The 24579-nt window shown below is 38.6% G+C and overlaps 1 protein-coding gene and 1 long non-coding RNA gene across 2 annotated transcripts; both read left to right on the plus strand.

Moving 5' to 3' along the window:
• Positions 1 to 601: 601 nt before the first annotated feature.
• Positions 602 to 3921, plus strand: LOC113091815 (uncharacterized). The gene is made up of 3 exons (XR_003287450.1): positions 602 to 673; positions 800 to 906; positions 2839 to 3921. It is a non-coding gene; the product is annotated as an uncharacterized LOC113091815 (long non-coding RNA).
• A 9754-nt stretch (positions 3922 to 13675) lies between these two features.
• On the plus strand, positions 13676 to 16623 carry LOC113091805 (uncharacterized). Its single transcript, XM_026257432.1, has 3 exons — positions 13676 to 13839; positions 13926 to 14095; positions 16015 to 16623. The coding sequence occupies exons 1-3, from the start codon at positions 13677 to 13679 to the stop codon at positions 16621 to 16623; spliced, it is 942 nt and encodes a 313-aa protein (XP_026113217.1). The 5' UTR covers position 13676.
• Positions 16624 to 24579: the final 7956 nt, after the last annotated feature.

Here is a 24579-nt window from a genome sequence, read left to right on the forward strand (position 1 = left end):
TTTTTATTCATTAGCTTGGGTTAAACTAATTTTACTTTGTTGGATCAGCAGCTATGCTAATGATGTCTGTATTTTGTTTCTATGTTTCGCCACGGGATTTACATCCCGTGGTAACTAGGATTTACACAAGTTCCAGTCTGGATCCAGAACACCTGAGAAGAGATGATGCTGACTCTCAGAGGACCTCAGATGATGTTAACCCTGAATCAACAAACAGAACTAACAATTATTGCTAAATGTGTGACTGAATCATATAATAACTTAATTAATAATATTGATAGTTCATTGTCTAGCTGACTACGTCTTGTACTATTATTATTATTATTTTTATTTTTTCTAAAATCCTGTCAAATGTGCACAAACTACTAGCTACTACTAAATATTGTAGAAACATAATTTTCTGTAAAGTTGCTTTGTAACGATTTGTTTTGTAAAAAGCGCTATACAAATAAACTTTAATTGAATTGAATTGAGGTAAAAAAGCGTGGGAATGAGTAAAGTGATAAAACCGTAATTTATTCTTTAGAAGTATGTTTACATAACATCTTCAAACACTGATAACGATATTGAAAATATATTTGTTTACTCTTCTTTTTTTTTTTTTAGATCAAGCATTGGAATACGATTTTTATCGGGGGAGAACACCCAACAGAAAGACCCATGATTCACCAAAGTAAGTCAATTTTACCCACGTACTGTTCGAAAACCTACACTAGGATAGTATTAAGTATGATTTTCATACTGTTACTGATAGAAAGTCTGAGTAACTTTCTGTCCTTTTGTCTTTCTTCTGCTGAAGTGGCGCACTGAAATGGGAGATTCATGTCACCTTCATCAGTTCTTTCTTTAATTACTGGACACCATTAAGGGAAAGACCCTCAGATAACAGGATAAATGCGGCTGCAGGTAAAATTATTTGATGGGGTTAGGGTTATTTGATTTTGGTACCTATTGGCTTTTTTTGTGTGCTTATAATATTATTAATTAAGTTATTATATGATTCAGTCACACATTTAAGTGAAAGTGAAAGTGACGTGACATTCAGCCAAGTATGGTGACCCATACTCAGAATTTGTGCTCTGCATTTAACCCATCCGAAGTGCACACACACAGAGCAGTGTACACACACACACACTGTGAGCACACACCCGGAGCAGTTGGCAGCCATTTATGCTGCGGTGCCCGGGGAGCAGTTGGAGGTTCGATGCCTTGCTCAAGGGCACCTAAGTCGTGGTATTGAAGGTGGAGAGAGAACTGTACATGCACTCCCCCCACCCACAATTCCTGCCGGCCCGGGACTCGAACTCACAACCTTTCAATTGGGAGTCCAACCCTCTAACCATTAGGCCACGACTTCCCCATTTAGCAATAATTGTTAGCTCTGTTTGTTGCTTCAGGGTTAGCATCATCTGAGGTCCTCTGAGGGTCAGCATCATCTCTTCTCAGGTGTTCTGGATCCAGACTGGAACTTGTGTAAATCCTAGTTACCACGGGATGTAAATCCCGTGGCGAAACATAGAAACAAAATACAGACATCATTAGCATAGCTGCTGATCCAACAAAGTAAAATTAGTTTAACCCAAGCTAATGAATAAAAATGCACCTTTGATCAGATGCAACTACACTCACAGTTAAAAAGATACATTATTCGAATGCTTGGCGAAAGAGATTTTAAGAGTTTTTAATCTAGATTTAAACAGAGAGAGTGTGTCTGAACCCCGAACATTATCAGGAAGGCTATTCCAGAGTTTGGGAGCCAAATGTGAGAAAGCTCTACCTCCTTTAGTGGACTTTGCTATCCTAGGAATGACCAAAAGTCCAGCGTTTTGTGACCTTAGGGTGCGTGATGGGTTGTAACGTGGTAGAAGGCTAGTTAGGTACGCAGGAGCTAAACCATTTAGGGCCTTATAGGTAAGTAATGATAATTTGTAACTGATACGGAACTTAATAGGTAGCCAGTGCAGAGACTGTAAAATTGGGGTAAATATGATTACATTTTCTTGACCTGGTAAGGACTCTAGCTGCTGCATTTTGGACTACCTGTAGCTTGTTTATTGAAGAAGTAGGACTACCACCTAGTAGTGCATTAACTGGGTTCGTACAAGGTGCTTAAAGTGCGGTTCTGAAGAAGCGCTGTCTGAAGATGCATTCTTTGTTGCTCACACGTACACCGAGAGAAAGGCCGCTTCTCCTCAGACAGTGCGCGCCAGTACCGCATTGATTACTTGAGGACGAAACATCAAATTGTCAAAATTGTCAAAATGACAATTTTGGGGAGTATCCTCGCAAGCACAGTCTTAAATGAGTTTCAAAGACTTAAATGAAGGTCAAGAGCTGGAAGAAAACCGGATTTGTGTCAATTCCGCGAAATGTGTGTCAGGTCTTAAAGAGACAGCTGTCTAATAAACCCACTGCTGTCAGTCTCAATGTTAATCAAAAGAAAAAGAGAAAATCACTTGCTGCTCTTGATTGCATTACATTTGAAGCTTTAATAAGGATAAATCTATATTTTAATAAATGTATTTGTCATGACCATGTCACAGTTAAAACTTTTACATTTTTTTTCTACAACATTAAAACGTATGCATTTCACAAAGATTTTTTTGTGCTCGAAGTAACTTTAATATACATTATGTAATAAGTTGTATACTGTATTTTAAATACCCTGTATCTGCAATTTGAGTGATTTTTACAATATAAACAATAGTTTTAGTGCAAGCAAGTCATTAGAATAAATTTAAATAATTACTTTGTAACTGTTACAACCAACACTGCATGCTTGCTAGATTGCCATGACTGAATAAATTTGGTGTAATTTTATTTGTACATCTTTTGCAGAACCGTAAACCTTGTGGAACATCTGGTGACTTGGATTCTTGGGTCAGAAACAATGATACTTGGCGGGCTGAAATTCTTTGGACTTTAAAGAGTGTTACATCCCACTACTCCAACAAGAGTGCTGAGTGAAAAAATTATTTTAGAATTCAGAAACGATGCAAGGCGCTGTTTCCTTCAACTCTTAAAGAGACTTTTGGAAAAAAAAAAACATTCGATCCAGTTTTGTGAGACAAACTACCTGCCTTAACCCCAAGGTCATGGCCCATGATCTTGATGGATGTGAACGAAGGTTCAAAAGGCTTCTGAACCATTTAGTTGAGCTAAAAAGATTTCCAGAAAGCAAGTGTGATGATGCTCAAATGCAGTACACAACCTTCATTAAAGAAGAAGTGGCTAAAAACCTGTCAAAGTTAAGGGACTTTAATATCCAGTCACACACTCTTGACCATTTCTTCTCAGAAACCTTGCAGGGTAAAGATGAACTCAAATACCTATGGCAGGTAGTGAAAATTGTGCTTCTTTTATCACATGGTCAGGCTAATGTGGAACGAGGATTTTCTGTGAATGCAGCCATGAGCACTGAAAACAAAAAGGACATCAGCTATACATCACAGAGGCTTGTTCCCAGAATGATTGCCAGCTGTAAAGCAGCACAACAAAGATGTGAGAGTTCTCTCATCAAGCAGAGAGAAAAGAGAGCTGAGAAAACCAAATGCAGAGACCAAGAGGAGGAACAAAGGAAAAAAAGAGGAGGCTTGAATCTGACATTGCCCACTTGGAGCTAGAAATAGAAAAGGCAGCCACTGAAGCTGAGACCTCCTCCAAACCAAGAGAATGCATAATTAGATTTAACAGTTTTAGAAAGTCCCTGAAAGACAAAAAAGATGAACTTAAGCAGATTTGTTAAATCTGCCACAACCTAGACCACTTTGACAGGGCTTCTACACAAGCAGGTTTATCTTTACTTCTGTTATAGCACTGAATAAGAGGTTTATGTCCTCTTTGGATGCACTCTTTAATGCACAGAGTACCGTGACCTTCATGTTCTCATACTTAGAGTTGCCACAGTCATTGAATACTTTAATGTGCTGCACCTTATTTGTACCATCTTGTTTAATTTTTATTCATCTATTTTCCTTTTTTAGAATTTAAAGTAAATAAAGTATATGATTTATAAGTGAGACCTCTGATTGTAGTCCTAGAAAATCCCCAAAATAGTGCTTGGAAAGTCCTGGAATTTCATTATACAGTATCTGTACGAACCCTGATTACAATAGTCCAGTCTAGAGGTCATGAATGCATGAACTAGCTTTTCTGCATCAGAAACAGATAACATGTTTCGTAGCTTGGCAATGTTTCTAAGATGGAAGAATGCAGTCCAATAATTAGTATCTCTGTCTTATCCGAATTTAATTGGAGAAAATTATTTGTCATCCAATCTTTTACACTTTTAACACACTCTGTTAGCTTAGATAATTGGGAAGTTTCATCTGGTCTCGTTGAGATATATAGCTGAGTATCATCAGCATAACAGTGGAAGCTAATTCCGTATTTTCTAATAATATTACCAAGGGGCAACATGTATATTGAAAATAGAAGGGGACCTAGGACGGATCCTTGTGGCACTCCATATTTTACTGATGATAAATTGATGACTCCCCATTTAAGTAAACAAAATAGTAGCGATCGGACAGGTAGGATCTAAACCATCTTAGAGCCTGCCCTTGAATACCTGTATAGTTTTGTAATCGATCTATGAGTATGTCATGATCTATGGTGTCGAACGCAGCACTAAGATCAAGTAAGACTAGAAATGAGATGCAGCCTTGGTCTGACGCAAGGAGCAGGTCATTTGTAATTTTAACAAGTGCAGTTTCTGTGCTATGGTGGGGCCTAAAACCTGACTGAAATTCTTCATACAGATCATTTTTATGCAGGAAGGTGCTCAATTGAGCAGACACAACTTTTTCTAAAATTTTAGACATAAATGGAAGATTTGAAATAGGCCTATAATTTGCCAGTACACTAGGATCTAGTTTTGGTTTCTTAATAAGAGGCTTGATAACCGCCAGCTTGAATGGTTTTGGGACGTGACCTAAAGATAACGACGAGTTTATGATATTGAGAAGCGGTTCTTCGGCTACAGGTAACAACTCTTTCAGTAATTTAGTGGGTACAGGATCTAATAAACATGTTGTTGGTTTAGATACAGTGATAAGTTTATTTAGCTCTTCCTGTCCTATGGTTGTAAAGCACTGCAGTTTATCTTTGGGTGCGATGGATGAAACTGAAGTGTTAGATGCTGTAGAATCTACATTCGCTATTGTATTTCTAATGTTATCTATTTTATCAGTGGATAAATTCATAAAGTCATTACTATTTAACGTTGGTGGAATATTTGAATCAGGTCTGGTAATTTGTTAACTTAGCCACTGTGCTAAATAAAAACCTTGGATTGTTTTGGTTATTTTCAATGAGTTTGTGTATATGCTCTGCCCTAGCAGTTTTTAAGAGCCTGTTTATAGCTGGACATACTGTTTTTCCATGCAATTCTAAACACTTCTAAGTTAGTTTTTCTCCATTTGCATTCAAGACTACGAGTTACTTTCTTGAGAGAGTGAGTATTACTGTTATACCATGGTACAGTACGTTTTTCTCTAACTTTTTTCAATTTGATCGGGGCAACAGCTTCTAATGTATTAGAGAAAATAGTGCCCATGTTGTCAGTAATTTCGTCTAATTCATGTGTATTTTGGGGTACAAATAGCAGTTGAGATAGATCAGGCAGGTTATTTGCGAATCTTTCTTTGGTGGCTGGAACAATAGTTCTGCCCAGACGGTATCGCTGCGACATATAGTTAATATCAGTTATACGCAGCATGCACGATACAAGGAAATGGCCTGTAATATCATCACTTTGAGGTACAATACCTATAGCAGTAAGATCGATTCCATGCGATATAATTAAATCTAGTGTATGATTAAAACGATGAGTGGGCCCGGTGACATTTTGCTTGACTCCAAAGGAGTTTATTAGGTCAGTAAACGCAAGTCCTAATGTATCAGTTGCATTATCAACGTGAATATTAAAATCTCCCATGATTAGCGCCTTATCAACTGTAACTAGAAGGTCTGAGAGGAAATCTGCAAATCCTTTTAGGAATTCTGTATACGGCCCTGGTGGTCTATACACAGTAGCCAGAGCAAGAGATACATTAGATTTCTTTTGTCTTAATAGTTTTTCCACCCAAGTACTTTTATCATTTAAGCGGGTGGAACAAAACTCATCATAATAGTTATTTGAGAATTGTCTTACTAGTCACATGGAGCGAAGTGTCCTGGAGATGTTGTCCGAGAGCAGCTCCGCTCCGCCTCTGCTGGGGTGTACAAAAAATATATACTGTACTTTCTTATATACTATTTAGGATGGATACAGCAGTGATGTGGATATTAATCATTTTAAAATATGAGCTTTATGTGGGTCTTTTCCAGGAGTAAATAAAATAATTGAAATATTCTCTACAAATTCTACTGTCAGGTGCTATCTTTTGCTACAATAATTTTAGATACAATAAATGTACTGTATGCAAATACAACAAAGGGACATAAACAACCGTATATTCAGGGATGCAAACTCATCATCTTTAAGTGAAAATTGTCATTTTTAAACTAATATAGATCATTTGCGTGATTTATGTAAATCCAAAGGGTTTTTGAAAATGTATGTAGTAAGTAGTGATTCAAAGTACTATCGATTTAATCTAGGTACCTGCTGAAAATGACTACTTTCAAACGCTCCTGTGCATATATTTGTGGCTTGAAATTCGTAAAATGAGCAAAAAAAAGATCAGCATATTCACTGACTATCGTCTATTATGCACTCACTGTATAATCCATTCACAATTAGGAGAACAATGACAACCAAATTTACCCAATTACAGGAGTGAATCTGATCAAATGTTCTGAGTAACTTCCAAAATTGCTATGATTGACCCCACCCTCCTTAGTTACTGTTGCTGTGTCCGATAAGCCATGCCGCTCTCTCACTCAGTATACCGTCGCAAGAGCTGTGCCAAGTGTGCGTGCCTCTAAAGGGCCTCGCTCCTGGCCTGCATTTTATGTTTAATTTTTATTACTGTTTTTTTCACCCATTTTGTCCTTTGAAAGACTAAAATAGTCATAGCTGATAGACCGTATAAGACTGTGTACAAGAATGAGCAAAGCTGTTTGTTGTTAGGATGACAACATTTTTAAAAGTTAAACTTATAGGCTGGTCTAGAGCCCCGCATTTCACCCTGACTTTTTTATGTCCCTCAGACCGGGCTTCGGGCCAGAATGATTATGATTTAAATTAATAAAACAGAATGATTATAATTTAAAGCTTTCTAATGTAAGTTCCAGTTCGTTTTTGCTTTATATTTAACAAATGTTTTTCTTAACTTAATAATAGTAACAAAAATAATAAAAACTATAAAATATACAATCACTTAGCTATTACATACAAAACGGAACTATTTTAATAGTTGAAACAGTAGTAGTGATGGGAAGTTCGATTCTTTTCCGTGAACCGGTTCTTTCGGACGGTTCGATTCAATAAACCGGTTGAAAAAACCGGTTCATCGGTTCTTTCACGCTCTACGTAATGACGTCATTGGCGATGACGTAATGACGTCAAGTCTATCAAACATTCAAATATATAAAGTCAGTAATCATAACTTTAGTCAGTTAAAACCTCACAATCATGAAAAGTTTACATTAGAGTTTTGCAACAACACCTAAATACAGTAACAGCAATAATGTGCATATGAGGATTTAAGTCTTGAAGATATAAAGTAAATAAATTAGGTGTCATCAGCGCAGAAACCATGATCCACTTACTAAACATAATCCATTGCGATGTATTTGTTACTAAATGAACTTACGTTTCGCCAGATTGCCCTTCATCCAAACCCTCGAAATACCCGCGCTCATAACATTACTAGTACAGAATCAGAATCAATCACCAAAAGAATCCCTTCGGTTCAGACATGCTGTCAGTCAGTTGGCTTCACGCTGAATCGCGCATGCGCAGTATCATCAGTTCATCGGTTCTCAATTCGGACGCGTCCGACAGAAACGATTCTCGGTTGAGTGTACTGATGATCCGAAAACCTATGCAACCGGTTCTTGACTCGAGAACGAGAATCGCTCTAACCGGCACGTGCTGCAGTTCAGTGTCATCAGCTGCTCTACTCGTGTTCATGTTCTGTTTACTACAAACTCAATTTGTGAATGTCATCATTAACTATAAATACAGTACAGATATCTCATAAATCATCCCTTATTCATATTAAACATAAGAGTCTTTAGAGTCTTAATTATTGTCCAACTTCCTTGAAAACCCATTTGGCCTATACATTATATACAATATACAGATTGGAAACATTAATCTAAAAATAATAATAAAAAAAAAATCAAAATAAAATATAGTTATTTTATCACACTTTCCGATGTTTAACAAAATACTTACAAAATTACACGCATGCGCAATATCATCAGTTCATCGGTTCTCAATTCGGACGCGTCCGACAGAAACGATTCTCGGTTGAGTGTACTGGTGATCCGAAAACCGAAGCAACCGGTTCTTGACTCGAGAACGAGAATCAGCTCATCGGTTCTCAAATCGGACGCGTCCGACAGAAACGATTCTCGGTTGAGTGTACTGGTGATCCGAAAACCGAAGCAACCGGTTCTTGACTCGAGAACGAGAACTGCTCCAGCAGTGGGCGTGTTTGTTCATTATCTGGCTCGGCTCGGTGTTCATCTTCAGTTCGGTCTTCACAGCATTTCATTCAGTGTACTGTTTGAGTAAATGGATTACCCCGGGATATTGGTTTATTCTGACTCAGAGGGAGTGTCAGTCACGTTAAAAAACTTAACAGCTTAAGTAATTTGTGGATTAATGCTTATTGGAGACGTGAACCGTTTCAAACGATTCAGTTCGATTTGGTGAACTGGTTCAACCGGTTCACTAAGAAGAACCGGTTAAATTGAACGATTCATTCACGAATCGGCCATTTGGGAGAAGGGGGAAATACAGACTCAGGCCAGTAATTCTGATAAGCTGTCGGACATTGGCATATTTGCTACAAAATAACATAAGTTTAATTCTTAAGTAAATTCTTTTGTAACTTGAGACTATTTATATTAGCATATAATTTACGTTATACCTCTTTGTGCGTATTTGAGTGTAAAGGCATTTTCGATATTAGTCTTATAGAAGCTTTGTATACAGAAGGTTTGTATTATGCTCTAAACATTTGTAACTGTATATTTTGTATAAATAAAGACATTTTGACTAAATGTGATGTGTGTTTAATAAATTATTACTAATGTATCTATTATTAAGTATGTGAGATTTTTTTTAAACAAGCAGAAAATCAACATTGTGTCAGTGCCAAGAGAAACATCGATTATATGTTGTGTCTATGTGAGTTTGCTATCTGGGTGGTCTCCCAGCCTGACCAGCTAAAACCATCTTAAACCAGCTAAGACCAGCCAGTCTAACCAGCTAATACCAGCTTGACCAGCTAAAACCAGTCAATCTGACCATCTAAAACAAGTTATGTTCAGCCTGACCAGCTAAAACCAGCTTAAACCAGCTAAGACCAGCCATCCTGACCAGCTAAGACCAGCTTAATCCAGCTAAGACCAGCCTGACCAGCTAAGACCAGCCATCCTGACCAGCTAAAACCAGCTAAGACCATCTTAGACCAGCTAAAACCAGCTAAGACCAGCTAAAACCAGCTTAATCCAGCTAAGACCAGCCTGACCAGCTAAAACCAGCTTAGACCAGCTAAAAAAGTGGACAAAACCCCTCTAAAACCAGCTTGATAAACCAGCTATGACCAGGCTGGGAGACCAGCTAAAACCAGCCTGACCAGCTTAGGCTGGTTTTAGCTGTTTTTTTCAGCAGGGAGGGCTGGGTACCGAACTTCGATACCTTTATGGTATCGAACGAAAAACTTCGATACTATGAGTATCGAAAAATAATTTATCTTACGGTGCCAAATTTCGGTTCCAAAAGCCAAGCGGCCGTTTTTTTTTTGCTGAGTGGCTGTGTCTGTGTGAGCTTGTAGCATACATGCATGTAAGGACCCAAATTTGCCGTGATTGGCTGTCCACCACCACGACGTGATGGGGAGGATTTCTGTAACTGTAGTTGTTTTTTCTAAAAACGTTACCGGCTACACTTTATAAAAGTGGATGCCGAGTCAGCAAAGTGCAACATATGCGATAAGAGTATTGCAACCAAAGCCGGTGTTAATGAAGCATTTGTTTGGATGAGTGTTTTGCCCTCCCTCCCTGTTTAGTTTGGTCTACACGATGCGTATCTAGAAACATGCCCCCTTTCACGTCGTCTAAAAAACAGAGAGAGACAGATTTATCCGGTACAGCGTATTTCTCTAAGCAGCAGGCCACTGTATACGTTCACTTAAAACATAACTGACTGTGTTTACGAGAATACTTGTAGAGACAATTATTTTGATATAATTGTGTGTGTATGTGTTCATTCAGAAGTTACGATACGCGAAAGATGGATTCATTCTCTGTACGCGCGTCTGAAATGCTGCTCACAGTGCGTGCTTTGAATGAGTGAGCACAAGCTCCGAACGCGCACGAATTGTTTAAAACGCTTGAATCAGCAATATTTAGAAACAAATGCAAACGATCGGCCATGATCTGTTTCACCCCTGCAAGCGAGTGAACAACGCAAATCATGATAGGAATTTTACATCACTATTCACAATAGCACATCGGACTGGAAAACACAATAGCCCTGGTACATCAGGATATCGATTTTACGAGCCCTGCACCTCAGATCTATCAAGTTTGTGAAACACTGGTTTCGTTAAACAAAATAAATGATTATTTTAAAAGATTCACTCAAAAGAATCATCGGTTCACTAATTGGATCATGAACCTTTATTACCGAGCCAAAGATTATCTATTATTAAACATCTTGAATGAATAAAGATGTCAAGTTCATCTGTAAAGCACATAAAGCTATCGTTTGAGTTTATTAACTTCTATTCCATGCATGATTGATATGGATCTGCTAACTGAATGCAAAGTGTGAGTTCTAGAAGAATGTTTGTGTCTTGATGAGCATGTATCCCTCACTAGGAGTCGCTAAATGAACAGCTGCTGTTCTTTTTTTTTCTTCTTTTTTAGGATCAGTTGCCCTATTGGTTAAAATCACCAAACTGTATACTTAAATATTAAATTAATGACATCAAAACAGGGGTGTTTGCGTTATGATGTGGTGGGCTGCTGTGGGCCAGAAAGTCCAGGGCAACTTTTTGGTCCCAGTCCGCCCCTGAATGGTGCACCCCTATCCAAAAAGCAAAACCAGTTGTATTAATAATGTTATCCTGAGTGTGAAGTGTTACCAGAATTTGTTTTAATTAAGGTGAAAAATAAAAAAAATGTGTTTAATGTATTTGTGCTGATGTTGAAATGGATTTTAAAATATATGGTATCGAAAAAAGTATCGTTAGGAACCGGTATCGAAACTGAGGTATCGAAATTGGCACCGGATCGAAAGATTTTAAACAATACCCAGCCCTAATCATTAACTCGTCGTTATCTTTAGGTCATGTCCCAAAACCATTTAAGCTGGCGGTTATCAAGCCTCTTATTAAGAAACCAAAACTAGATCCTAGTGTACTGACAAATTATAGGCCTATTTCAAATCTTCCATTTATGTCTAAAATTTTAGAAAAAGTTGTGTCTGCTCAATTGAGCACCTTCCTGCCTAAAAATGATCTGTATGAAGAATTTCAGTCAGGTTTCAGGCCCCACCATACCACAGAAACTGCACTTGTTAAAATTACAAATGACCTGCTCCTTGCGTCAGATCAAGGCTGCATCTCATTTCTAGTCTTAATTGATCTTAGTGCTGCGTTCGACACCATAGATCATGACATACTCACAGATCGATTACAAAACTATACAGGTATTCAAGGGCAGGCTCTAAGATGGTTTAGATCCTACCTGTCATATCGCTACCACTTTGTTTATTTAAATGGGGTGTCATCTCATTTATCATCAGTAATATATGGAGTGCCACAAGGATCCGTCCTAGGTCCCTTTCTATTTTCAATAAACATGTTGCCCCTTGGTAATATTATTAGAAAATACGGAATTAGCTTCCACTGTTATTCTGATGATACTCAGCTATATATCTCAACGAGACCAGATGAAACATCTCAATTATCTAAGCTAACAGAGTGTGTTAAAAATGTAAAAGATTGGATGACAAATAATTTTCTCCAATTAAACCACGCTACAATCCATCACGCACCCTAAGGTCACAAAACGCTGGACTTTTGGTAGTTCCTAGGATAGCAAAGTCCACTAAAAGAGGTAGAGCTTTCTCACATTTGGCTCCCAAACTCTGGAATAGCCTTCCTGATAATGTTCAGGGTTCAGACAAAGTCTCTCTGTTAAAATCTAGATTAAAAATGCATCTATTTTGCCAAATTTTCGAATAATGTATTTTTTAGATTATAAGTGTAGTTGCATCTGATCAAATGTACATTTTTATTCATTAGCTTGGGTTAAACTAATTTTACTTTGTTGGATCAGCAGCTATGCTAATGATGTCTCTATTTTGTTTCTATGTTTTGCCGCGGGATTTACATTCTTTACATTACATTCATTACATAACATTCTTGTATTAATTTTTTCTAAAAATCCTGTCAAACGTGCACAAACTGACAGTCACCAGCATAAGCTACTACTAAATATTGTAGAATCATAATTTTCTGTAAAGTTGCTTTGTAACGATTTGTATTGTAAAAAGCACTATACAAATAAACTTGAATTGAAAATTGAATTGAATTAAAGAAGGAGGCTGGAACCGGCGGACAATCAACTGAAATTTTAATTACAAAGTAAAGACAAAACAGCGCGTCAGCCCTTCACGGACGACTGACGTGCAGAAATAAAAGCCAAATACAAAATAAAGTCCAGGCCTGGTCCTCTCTCGTCCTTCACTGTCGCCAGTCCAGTTTTATATCCTTCCATCTTCTCCGTGGGACTCGAGACCGGTGGGTCGAGCAGGTGTCAGTCATCTCCAATCACTCCACCGGCCTCGCCTAAACAGAAGCGGTGTTTCCCACAGACTTGCACTCTATTTGTGGCAGAATAAATGATAATATATTTTCTCAATATCAATATAAAGTCAGTATCACAGCAAAAAAATAGGGTTTAATGTTTTTACTTGTAATTGCAGATACCACAAGAAAATAACAAATGGTGCTAATATAAACTCACAATGTGATATAATACTAACAAAAAAAGTTATAATCCTAACCTTTAACTCCATACCGAAGTCCCAGATAGCTAGATGATGAAAATCTAAATAAAAATAAATATGAAAATCATTTGTGGGATGCTATGAGTACAGAAACTGTAGTGTACACCTTAAGTTCGAAAACGTTAGCTTAAGGCTGGTTCACACGGCAGGATAATCAGGCCGATTTTAGCCCCGATTCACCCCTTCCGACAATCTTAGGATGCTCCGATTATCGTAAAATAATCTGATCAAATATTCCTGCCGTGTGTGGTGTGTTAAGACCGCTCTCCTCTGCTCGGAAGAATGTCGGGACCGCTCCGATCTCAAATCGGGGATATCCAACATGTTGGATTTATTTGGCCCGATTTCTTCTCGTGTGTGGTGTCCCCCGAGGACACACGATAACGCAGCCTGTGGACTGTGGCGTGTAGCCAATCAGAAAGCGAGGTGACGAGGCGGTGAGGAAGTGCCGGGAAACAGAAACAAAATCGGCGGAATGGCGCACCAGAAAGTCCGGTGGACGTCGGAGATGGAGGACCAACTTGTCGACCTGTGGCAACACAGGGAATGTTTGTACAACGTTTCGTGTAAAGATTATCACAACCGAAATGACAAGGAGAGGAACTGGGCAGAAATTGCTGCTGCACTTGAAATACCAGGTAATGTTTATCTACAGTAACGTTACCCATCGCTAGCATGACCATAACATTCGTTCATATAAATGTCTCGTGTTTGTTCATGTCAGTTGAAGAAGTGAAGACGCGGGCCACAACTCTAAGAACTCAGTTCAGCAAGCTTCTCAAAACTAAACCCAGTGGGACTTTTGAAAAGCCACTAACAAGCAAACAACGATGGCTTATGAAGAGACTGATGTTTCTGAGGAGGCATGTCACCCAACGTGCCACTGAAAGCAGCGTATGTACCTAATTGTTGACTGTTCATCAATATTTAAGTTTTATGTCTAACAATTATTGAGATTGAGGAGTCACGTGCCGATTTGGGTTGATTTGGGAGGGGTCTGAGCCGGTCGGCCCTGATGGCAGGATACGCTATCTGTTGCCAGGGGCAATGCCTTCAGAACTTCACAGAGGCGCGACTAAACATTTCAGAGCGCTTTCATTTTTGCGCATTTATTTTGTCGACGGAACAGATCGAGACGGATCTACGAATACGCGAAAGAAAAGGAAGAAAGTAAAGCAATGCAAAAACATAAAAGCGAATGAAAGGGGACCTTACAGGAACAAGCCCACACCAAGCGCAAAACAGCGGTGTTTGGAGAAGCTCTCAGGCAGCGGCACAGAGACCTGAACAATTTACCTCTGTGCACACATATGGACATTGGGAATTATATTGTTTACAATGTAAGTCACTTTGCATTCACGCTGTTAATGGCTTTAATCTAACCAGGACATTTACATCTTGCAATCACACATTTAACTACTCTAGCTAACCCAGAACTGGTTTGTCCACTTTGCAGCCCCCAACAAAAAAAAACCTGGTACAGTATGTGTCATTGGGTTAAAATCAAATTATAACTAAACATACACAGCTTTAGCCTACATCAAAACATGCTGGAAACGTTCGTATACATTGAACATCTCGTTACAATCTAGTGTTCAGTCGCAGTTAATTACTTTGTCATTTTGGTCAAGAAGTGCATTCTAAATGCAATGTAATTACAATACGCTAAAACGCATGTGAATAAACTTACTTTGGCCAGTACAACGCTGTTTTCTTCACCTGCTGTAGATGGACCCAGCCACAGCAGAAAGCCTCGTAACTTTCCAAAGACTTGTGGCTTTTAAACTCCTGCATTGTGTAGTAACTTAAACCAAAAAAAAATATAATTCCCAATGTCCATATGTGTGCATGGAGGTAAATGGTCCAGGTCTCTGTGCCGCTTGAGAGCTTCTCCAAATACCGCTGTTTTGCGCTTGGTGTAACCTAAAAAAAACTGTATTCCATTGTTCCTATGTTTTCCATATGTATCGTGAGAGGTACTGCTGCAGTTAACGCAGCAGTAACTTCCAGGCATGGTAAAACAGTGCAGAATTGCGAGAACCTCCTCTTAACAACACAACACGCCGGTATCCTTCCAACATGGCGGAGACCGTGATATCGAGGGAGGGGCTTTGTGCTATGACGACAACTTCTAATTGACGGACTGTTTATCAGTTTGGACCAGTGCAGCGCGAACCGATCGTGATCATGCGACGCTGTTACTACACAGCGCTAATGAGATCCAGTAAAGAAAGCATTTGAATTCGCCACAGAAGTAATAACATCGCTGCGAGATCTAGAGAGAAACATTCACATTTCTCCGTTATTAACGGATCAAACAGCGCGTGGAAACCAGGAATGAATGAACTAAACTTATCCAGTGTCTACAGATCAGCAACATTCACCATGGATTTACTGTAGTACACTGCAACCAAGTTTGGTAGGAATAGTAGGCTAGTACATTACGTCGGTTATATTTTGACATTATGAATACAATTGCTGCCCTCAAATGTTAATCTGAACTAAAATAAACCTTTGTTTATAACTACTACAATATTACATTTCATTTTTTCCAATGAGCTGTTTTGTTTTATATGCTCCTAAGAAGAGACAATTATAGCTCTAGAATTGCTCAAAGTAAAAAAAAAAAATCATACTTTATGATGTTGGTTTTAATAAATAATAAAAAAAATTAATCAAGGACATTTCTCTGGCATTTTTGCTTTATCAAAAACGTATCGAACCGTACCGTGACACAAGTGTATCGAACCGAACTGTGAATTTTATGAACCGCTACACCCCTACTAAAGATCCATTTATATATTTTTATATAGCTGCCTCAATCAATTAAAGATGGCCTGGCTGCAGAGATGGACCCCTTGAATGATCCAGATGATGACGATGTCTCTCTAATGTCTGACGAAACATCTGCTGAGGAACCATCTGTTCTCCAGAATGATGACAACCTTTCCCCTCCTGTACCTTGTACACCTACTGCGAAGAGACTAAAGAAAAGCAAATCGGCTGATGCCATTGAAATGGAAAAATTGAAAATTTTACAGCAGATGTCAACTGCTTTTAAGGCTGGTAGAAGCAAACCTACTGCTGATAGTGACGGCAACTTTGGGGCACAAGTAGCTGAGGAGTTGAGGTCAATTAAAAACACTTTGGTAAAGACAAGAGTAAAGAGAAAAATAATGAATGATTTATATGAGGCTCAGGAGAATGATGCACAGGCATCTAAGCTTGCACCTAGTTTTTACCCTGTACCACCCTCTGTACATATGCCCAACACACAACCAACCCTTCTACACACATATACAACTCCACAAGAACCACCGCACCACATGGCTCTACCCATAGGTACACAACTGCTGCCAAATCAGTACCAGCTTCAAAATAATGAGACGCATAGCTACAGGAGAATGCTAGAAGACGAGTGAATACAGATTAAAGGGTAGATTGTCAGTCATGGTTCTCAAGGTTTACAACAACTACCTCTGTTTTTTGTGGTTAATCAGAAAAACAATGTGTTTGTGTCTTTTCAAATGCATCTTCAGTTATAAGTGTGTACATCCTTTATTGAGGTCTTTGTTTTATTTATATTTCGGCCTTTTTGTTATATCAAGGCCTTAAGTTGTATTTTACCACAGTTGTGGGAGTCATACACACCGCTATTGTTTCAAATGCTTAACCATTTCACCGTAAGTGACATGAACTAATGTTTTATTGGATTGCTTATATCCTGAAGTAAATAATAAACAGTTATTTATTTTTCCAAGCAGACTGTTTTTTTTTTTTTTTCAATTTTGACCTCTACCCAATTGTTGTGAATTAACTTAAAGATTGAATTTGGTAATTTCATAGTAATACTACAAGTAGAAACAGTAACACAATTATTGCATTAAAATATGATGATGCTAAACCATTTGGTTATGCAGGCAGTTTTAATTTGTTGCTCAGGGAATTTCAGGTGGCACTAAATATCAAAATATTAATATTGAATACAAACAGAGTAATGAATATACAATTTTGTAAACCTTAAAATATTCCAAAGTTAAATGTATCAGCGATTTCAGGCCCGAACATAAATGATCACATTCATCTAATCTTTCCTAACGATCCGCTAGCTGCCTGCCCCATAAGCATGCCGTCAAAAACGCGTCTCTGTAGGCAGCCTAGGCTCTGATATCTGCACACACAAAAACAGTTGCTTTCACCAAAAAAAAACAGTTGCTTTGTGTGTGCAGATCTCAGAGCCTAGGCTGCCTACAGAGACGTGTTTTTGACGGCATGCTTATGGGGCAGGCAGCTAGCGGATCGTTAGGAAAGATTAGATGAATGTGATCATTTATGTTCGGGCCTGAAATCGCTGATACAACCTTTAAGGCAGTTCAGTATCAATTTCTTATTCATGTTCCATTTCCAGACACTTACAATTTGTAACTTATACTGAAGAAACAAGTAAAAAATGTTGTAATTACAGAACTATACATTTGTCAATGCAAAAAAGGGAAAAAGAATAACTGATTATGACATGTTTGAGCCTAAATGTAGTTGTCCTGCCAGGAAACCTTTCCTGCAGATGAAACAAAGTAGCTCTTCAGCTTTTCTCTTATTTGTTTGGCTGCCATGGAGCTGTTGCAGGGTCTTCCAGGTTGAAGAGGAAGCATGGCTCCCAGACCATCTTGTCTCCAGGTACCCTCCACAAATCTGTGGTCACCATCTTCTGAGTCAATCAGGGCTGGAGGTGCATATGTGTCAGACCGAATCCCACACAAATAATTGTGGAGACACACACAAGCTAAGGCCACCTTCTGTACCTTGTCTGCGTTGAGCATTATGGTGGTGAGGAATACTCTCCACCTGTTTGCAAGTATTCCAAATCCATTTTCCACAACTCTGCGTCCTCGAGAAAGCCTGTAGTTATAAACTCTCTGCTGATAGTCCATCTGACGAAATGAGTATGGCTTCATGAGGTCTGTGCGCAAAGGATAAGCATCGTCGCCCAGGAACACAAAGGGTGCTTGTATGTCTGATTGTGGAAGTGGTTTTGCTGCAGGGATATTAAGAAGGCCCTGGTCCAGTGCTTTCTTGAAATCTGACTCATTAAACACTCCTGCATCTGATGCTCTTCCCTGTGCTCCCACACTGACATACAGAAACTGGTAGTTGGCATCAACAAGAGCCATTATTAATACAGAAAACCGCCCCTTGTAATTACGGAAGATACTTCCACTATGAGCTGGGGGCAAAATGTTTATATGTTTCCCATCTAGGGCACCAAGGCAATGGGGGAACTGCCACTTTTGATGAAAATGTTGTGCTATGTCCAGCCATTCCTCCTCTGTAGTTGGTGTCTGAAATGACAGATTTATGCATCAGGGCAAAGATCTTAAAGGGATACTCCACTTTAAAATGAATATTCTGTCATCATATACTCACCCTCATGTTGTTTCAATCCTGTAATCCAGACAGTTTCTGGTCTCATTGACTTCCATAGTAGGAAAAAAATATACTATGGAAGTCAATGAGACCAGAAACTGTCTGGTTACTGATATTCTTATAAATATCTTCCTTTGTGTTCAGCAGAAGAAAGAAATTCATACAGGATTGAAACAACATGAGGGTGAGTATATGATGACAGAATATTCATTTTAAAGTGGAGTATCCCTTTAAATAATTCAACTTTCAGTGAGGACCACTGTAATATTTGAAGTGATATCAAATATTTGTTAAATACTTTAGACTATTTAATATATATATTCAAATGTTTTATTACTGTTTTTATCTAAATAGGTGTGTGTATTAAAAAAAACTACAACAAACATTTCATTAGTAATGTAATGTACTTTAGACATTACCTTGAGATAATCCTTAGCAAGTGCTTGGTACAGGGCTTCACATGTTTCAGTGACAATCTGGGAGATGGTTGACTTTCCAACTCTAAACTGGAAGTTTAAGGATGTAAAGGACTCTCCTACAAGATAAAGAAACAACATTAGTGGCATTCAGCTGATTTAAACACAATAAACGAAACAGGCTGTTGCAAACAAACCTGTTGCCAAAAATCTTAGTGTTAACACCAGTCTCTCCTTCGCAGAAATGGACAGTCTCATGTTTGTATCTTGCTTTGTGATCAACGGGGCTACTTTATTGAGGACAAACTCAAGCTCCTCCACACTCATACGAAGTAGCTCCTTGACCCCTTCTCTGTCAGAAACCTGTAAAATATAACAATACAAATAAAGTCGATGGGCATTACTACATCCACAACTGCAGTCCACCAGAGTACATGGAAACGAATATATGAACGTTTATTTCAACGGTTATTAATCTGTGTAGTACGTAACAACATTTCTATGAGATAAAACAACAACTTACCTCCATATCATGAAGAAGCATGTACAGTCCATGCTCGCGTTGTCTCCACCTCTTTGACCATCGCCTTTTCTTGTTTTTCTTATGGTTTTTTTCAGTTAATAACAAAGCACAAACTATGGCCACTGCATCCTCTTCGTCCGCCATGATTGTTTACTCTAAAGTCACGTTTGATCTCGAGGGATTTTGCGAGATTTCCCGTCTGACACGAGAATGCTCGGGAGTCAAATCGGTTCGTGTGTGATGTGTTGATATTGCCGTGTGGCTGCACACCACACACGGAACGACCAAAACTGTTAGACCCGTGATTTTTTATCGCCGTGTGTGGGGTCTCTCAGGTTTGGAAAATCGGCCGACAATTTTAAAATCGTTCCGTGTGAACCAGGCCTTACATGATTAATATGAATAAACAGTGCTCATAAATGACTGCTGAGATCGTATTCTCAAGTGAAGCAAGTTGAGTCTTGGACCCGGAAATAGCGCTTCTTACGTCATCACTTAACAAACAAATAGTATTATAACATTTATTCTTGGCTGTCACACACACAAAAAAAATTACAGAATGGGTGGAATTGAATGCATTGATCTTTATTTACAAATGTTGGAAGATAAACCGTGGATGAAACTGGTAATTATGTAGCAGATCAACAGGTAAGAACTTAACTTGAGTAATGACTCATTGTTGCAGAAGATGAACTGGTGCAGGCTGGCTGAATTTTCCAGTGAACAGGTGGGCACAGAAGAAGAGGGAAACTTGCAGAAATTCAAGTTTGTCGAAGATTGAGACCCGGTGCTGGTGAATGGTGAGCAGGGTGCTTATATAGGGCTGGTAATGAGCTGGTGCAAGTGAGAGTGATTATATTTTCTGTGATTGTGGGTGGAGCTGATGGGTCTAGTGCTGTGGAGGTGACTGACTCTGTGACAGTATCCCTTCCCCCATGGGCAGCTTCAGATGACTGTGGAGGACATTGACTAGGCAGATAAAGACTGATATCCCTGGTGGAGAGTCAGACCTTCTGCCCCAGGTGGTATAGAGGAGTCACAAATCTTCTAGCAATGGCCTCGCTATTAATTCTTCGAACTGCCTGCAGAAGATGGACATGTGCTGAGTCCAAAACCCTCTCTTTCTGTTGAAACCAGAGTGAAACTAAAGCACTTTTCCACAGGTGGATGATTGACATCACTGAGTTTACCAGTATTTTTCATAGTGTTGTCAAAAGACCCGGTATTTCTTTACCAAGTCGGTACTAAAAAAATTTAAAATGTGATGGTACAAGGTTTCTTTAAGTACCGGTGGTACCTAGGTCCTGTTCAAACACGGTTCTTGGCGCATACAGCGCTATGATTTCAGCGAAGCAGAAAACGAGGAAGGAATCTCAAAATCCAGTCATGAAAATGAAACTTACATTTTAATATGGACAGTCACGGAATTTGTCAAAGTTAGCATAAATTAATCAAATCTCCATATGGACCAGTATCTGTAAATGTTAAGCCACAAAAGTTAAGTTATTGAAATATGAATTCTGCATGTTCTGCGCATCTCTGTGTGAATGAATGAATGGCAGAGAAGTGCGGGTTTGTTTACTACACAGACTGAAGCGCGAGACGCTTGCAGTAATTTCAGCATCTGCCACCTCAATGAGGAGATCAATACCTAAACAACATCACCAGAACTGTTCTGAGACACTTCACAAGCATTTTACAGTTTCATTTGAGTAAAACCAGTGTCAAAATAAAAGTAGCACGTCAAAATAAAAGTTAATTTGCTAGAAATATTACTATTATTTAGTAGAATGTATGTGATACTGCTACTACTGTTGAAAAAAAAAAAATCACAATATTTCACACCAATGGCACGGTTTGGTTTACGATTTTGGAGCCACGGTTCGGTTCGGTTTGCTGTGGTTGCAGTGTTCATGTCATTTTACCAGTAATGGTAAGGAACAATAGATTCACTTAACCTAATTATAAAAACAAAAATAACTTTTTTTTTTTTTTTATTAACTCTGGCTTCACATTTTTAGTGCAGTCAGCATACCTGAGTAAACAAAAATGAAATAAATACTTCCAATGTAGACTAGTCAGAATAAAACATTTATCTCTTTAGTGCAGTCAGCTTATCTGAGTAAACTTAAATTAATATATTATAAGTAAAATATATATATAAGTTTCTTTCCCCATTTGATATGGAGACATTTAATATGACAAACATTATAGGGTGCAGGAGTGCCTTGCTCCACTGGAAATAACTTTCCAAACAGTTCAGAGATTGGTGCCTTTTTTGCTGGAGGATCATCACTGCTGGATGCCACATCTAACTGCTTCTTTGAGACCAAATTTAACGTCATAGTTCAGACGCGGGCCGGGCCTACCGACTGTTTTATACTTCTCCTTACTTTTACATTTTAGACATCCATTAATAAGTGATGAAACAAAATTGCCGCGCTGGTGGAAACAACGCGAGACCGCGCTACTGCGACTGTGAAGAGCGACTCGACGGTGTTTAGTGTCCCGCAGCAGCAGCGCAGCTGAACAGTTCTGCGTTCAAATACACGCAATAGGCTCAAGCTTGCCGCAAAGCACCGGCAAAAGTAATTACCATAAATGTGTCTGGTAAATAGTAGAGATATTTGAATTATTTACTAATAAACTAGCGTTTTCTGAGTCTGTGTCGCAAGGATGAAGTTGCCTGTCTCGCGATTTCCTCATTAGATGCGCTGAGAAGATCTTCACAGATTATGATTAATAATTAGAGTTTTTGTTTTAGATTTGTTTTATTTCGTTAAGTAGTCATTTACAGCTTTTTATAGATATATTTATTATGTCTGTGAGGCATGTTTTCTGAGTGTCGGTTCATTTTTGTATGAGTTATGAATGATATCCGTCATTCTCAACAACGGAAAACGACTGCATATCTAGTGCCATGAAAACACCTATTGCCTATGTAATTGTTTGAGCAAAGTCAGAGTTTGCTTGAAACTTCATTCTGGAGGTAGTGGGAAAGGTTTCCTGTTTTTGAGGCTTCTTACGTATGCTGCTAATATTAATGTTGGGGTGATGTCTCCGGAGATGCGCTTGCATGTTAGATGTGTTTCCTGTCATACAAGTAGGTTTTGAGAAACAGATTGTGTGTGCTTTGTCTACGACACAAATCCGATTCCTGTACTCAACTGGAAAACCAAAATGTTACCACAGAAGACACTTAAATGTGTCCGTGGGATCTGCAATCTCATGGCGGAGCAGCCATCCTGCGTATTCAGTAGTAACCGAGTGTGACGCTCACTCCCAAGTCACGTGACATGAAATGCACTTGGAAAACAGTAACTTTGGAATATAATATATATAGAACAGCGTTTAAAAAGCTCTTTAGTCATTACCAATACAATTTAATAACATTTATGGAAATATAATTTATTAAACTAATAGATTAGTTAGTAAGAGATAAGTGACATTAACCTCAACAATGGGCAGCAGGAGGCGTGAGAGTACCGCGGTACGCCACGAGAGTTCCGCGATTCGTATCGTGGGTGGTGTATCGCGATCTTTCGGTTCGGTTTGTGATATCGTTACACCCCTACCCAGATAGCAATGAGTCGGCGGATCAAAGGCGACCCTTCCGCGGCCCGTCGGAGGCAAACGCTATTTTCGAGCGATCGGTCGCCGCTTGCTTATTTATTTATTTATATATATATATTATATATATATATATATATATATATATATATATATATTATGCAGTTTATCAAGAATAATGATTGATCAAACCAGACAAATTTCCATTTGACGTTTTAATTCCACATTTCAAAGTACAGTAACTGTCATTGAAACATGATGTCAGATCCCTGAAATATAAATAACAGAAAAAAAGAGAAAAAAAATAAATAAATACACACACACACACACACATGCAGGTTTCCAATTAAATTGTTAAAAAAAAAAAAACAGCCTTAGCTTACAAGCAAATTATAACACTTACACTAATTGTTAATAATATAAAGAGGTCAGCTCTGGCATGAAAAGAATTACCAGTAAACATAAGTAATGAGTATATCTGGTACCAAAGAATGTGCAGGACACCAAAAAAAATTCAGGTATAACATCACATTTACAAGCCATTTCTAACAATAAGATAAGTGGTAATAATTTAGAATAAAGCTCTGGAGTAGAATAGACCATTATAATGGCATTGCTGACCTGGGGTACAAGATGTCTCTTGTATCTGTGATAAACATCTTCAAATATATATAAAAAATACTGAGGTAAAAAAAGTAGTAGAACAGATATAACTGCAATGCTGACCTGTGGCACAAGGATTTACAAGCTATATTTAACAATATAATAAGTTAAGCACTATGATAATATCCACAGTGAACAGTGTGGATTGGGGAGTGCAGTCTGACACTTCTGGCTTCTTTAGGGGTCTTGATGTTACTGACTGCAGGATAAAGAAAGGGTTCCAGTTGTCAGTGATGCTGGGATGTCAGTAGTCAGCCTAGGTTTAAGGGGTCGGCTGTGGGTCCCTCTCAGCTGTGCGGCGCCTTTTTCCGCCTTCACGGTCAGATGCTCCTTTCAGGTAACGCGTAACGTTAACCTGGATGGCTTCATCAGTGGCATCCTGTGTTGCCGGGTTCTTCCGGATGGCTCCTGTAGAAAATACAGATCTGTCATTCCATTTGAATGGCATAATGCCATACACATCTACTAAACATATTTTTTTTTTTTTTTTTTACATCCAACTTACTTTGAACAATGGTCTTCAGGAACATGTCTCTAAAACATGCTTTATCCCCAACTCCAGTCCAGGTTGTATTGATGGAAAGGTGATTAGAGAAGATACTTTGAAGCATCCGCCAGACGGTTGTCTTTAGGTCCCTCCCACATTTGATTGCCAAAAACCGAAGCTGAAAATCCAAAAAAAGTGTTACAAATTACATTTCTCTGAAGCTTATCATACATAAATATAAAATGTGACAGGCTATGGATTCAGACTGTAGAATATGCAGTGTACAATCTTAATT

Source organism: Carassius auratus, unplaced genomic scaffold (assembly GCF_003368295.1).
Source record: "Carassius auratus strain Wakin unplaced genomic scaffold, ASM336829v1 scaf_tig00214320, whole genome shotgun sequence".
Taxonomy (NCBI): domain Eukaryota; kingdom Metazoa; phylum Chordata; class Actinopteri; order Cypriniformes; family Cyprinidae; genus Carassius; species Carassius auratus.

Excerpts from the sequence above, each read along its gene's own strand:
- LOC113091805 (XM_026257432.1), top strand. The coding sequence starts at position 13,677 with ATGGCGCACCAGAAAGTCCGGTGGACGTCGGAGATGGAGGACCAACTT. Across the intron at positions 13,840-13,925 it reads TGCTGCACTTGAAATACCAG|TTGAAGAAGTGAAGACGCGG; the intron begins GTAATGTTTATC and ends TGTTCATGTCAG. Across the intron at positions 14,096-16,014 it reads AACGTGCCACTGAAAGCAGC|CTGCCTCAATCAATTAAAGA; the intron begins GTATGTACCTAA and ends ATTTTTATATAG.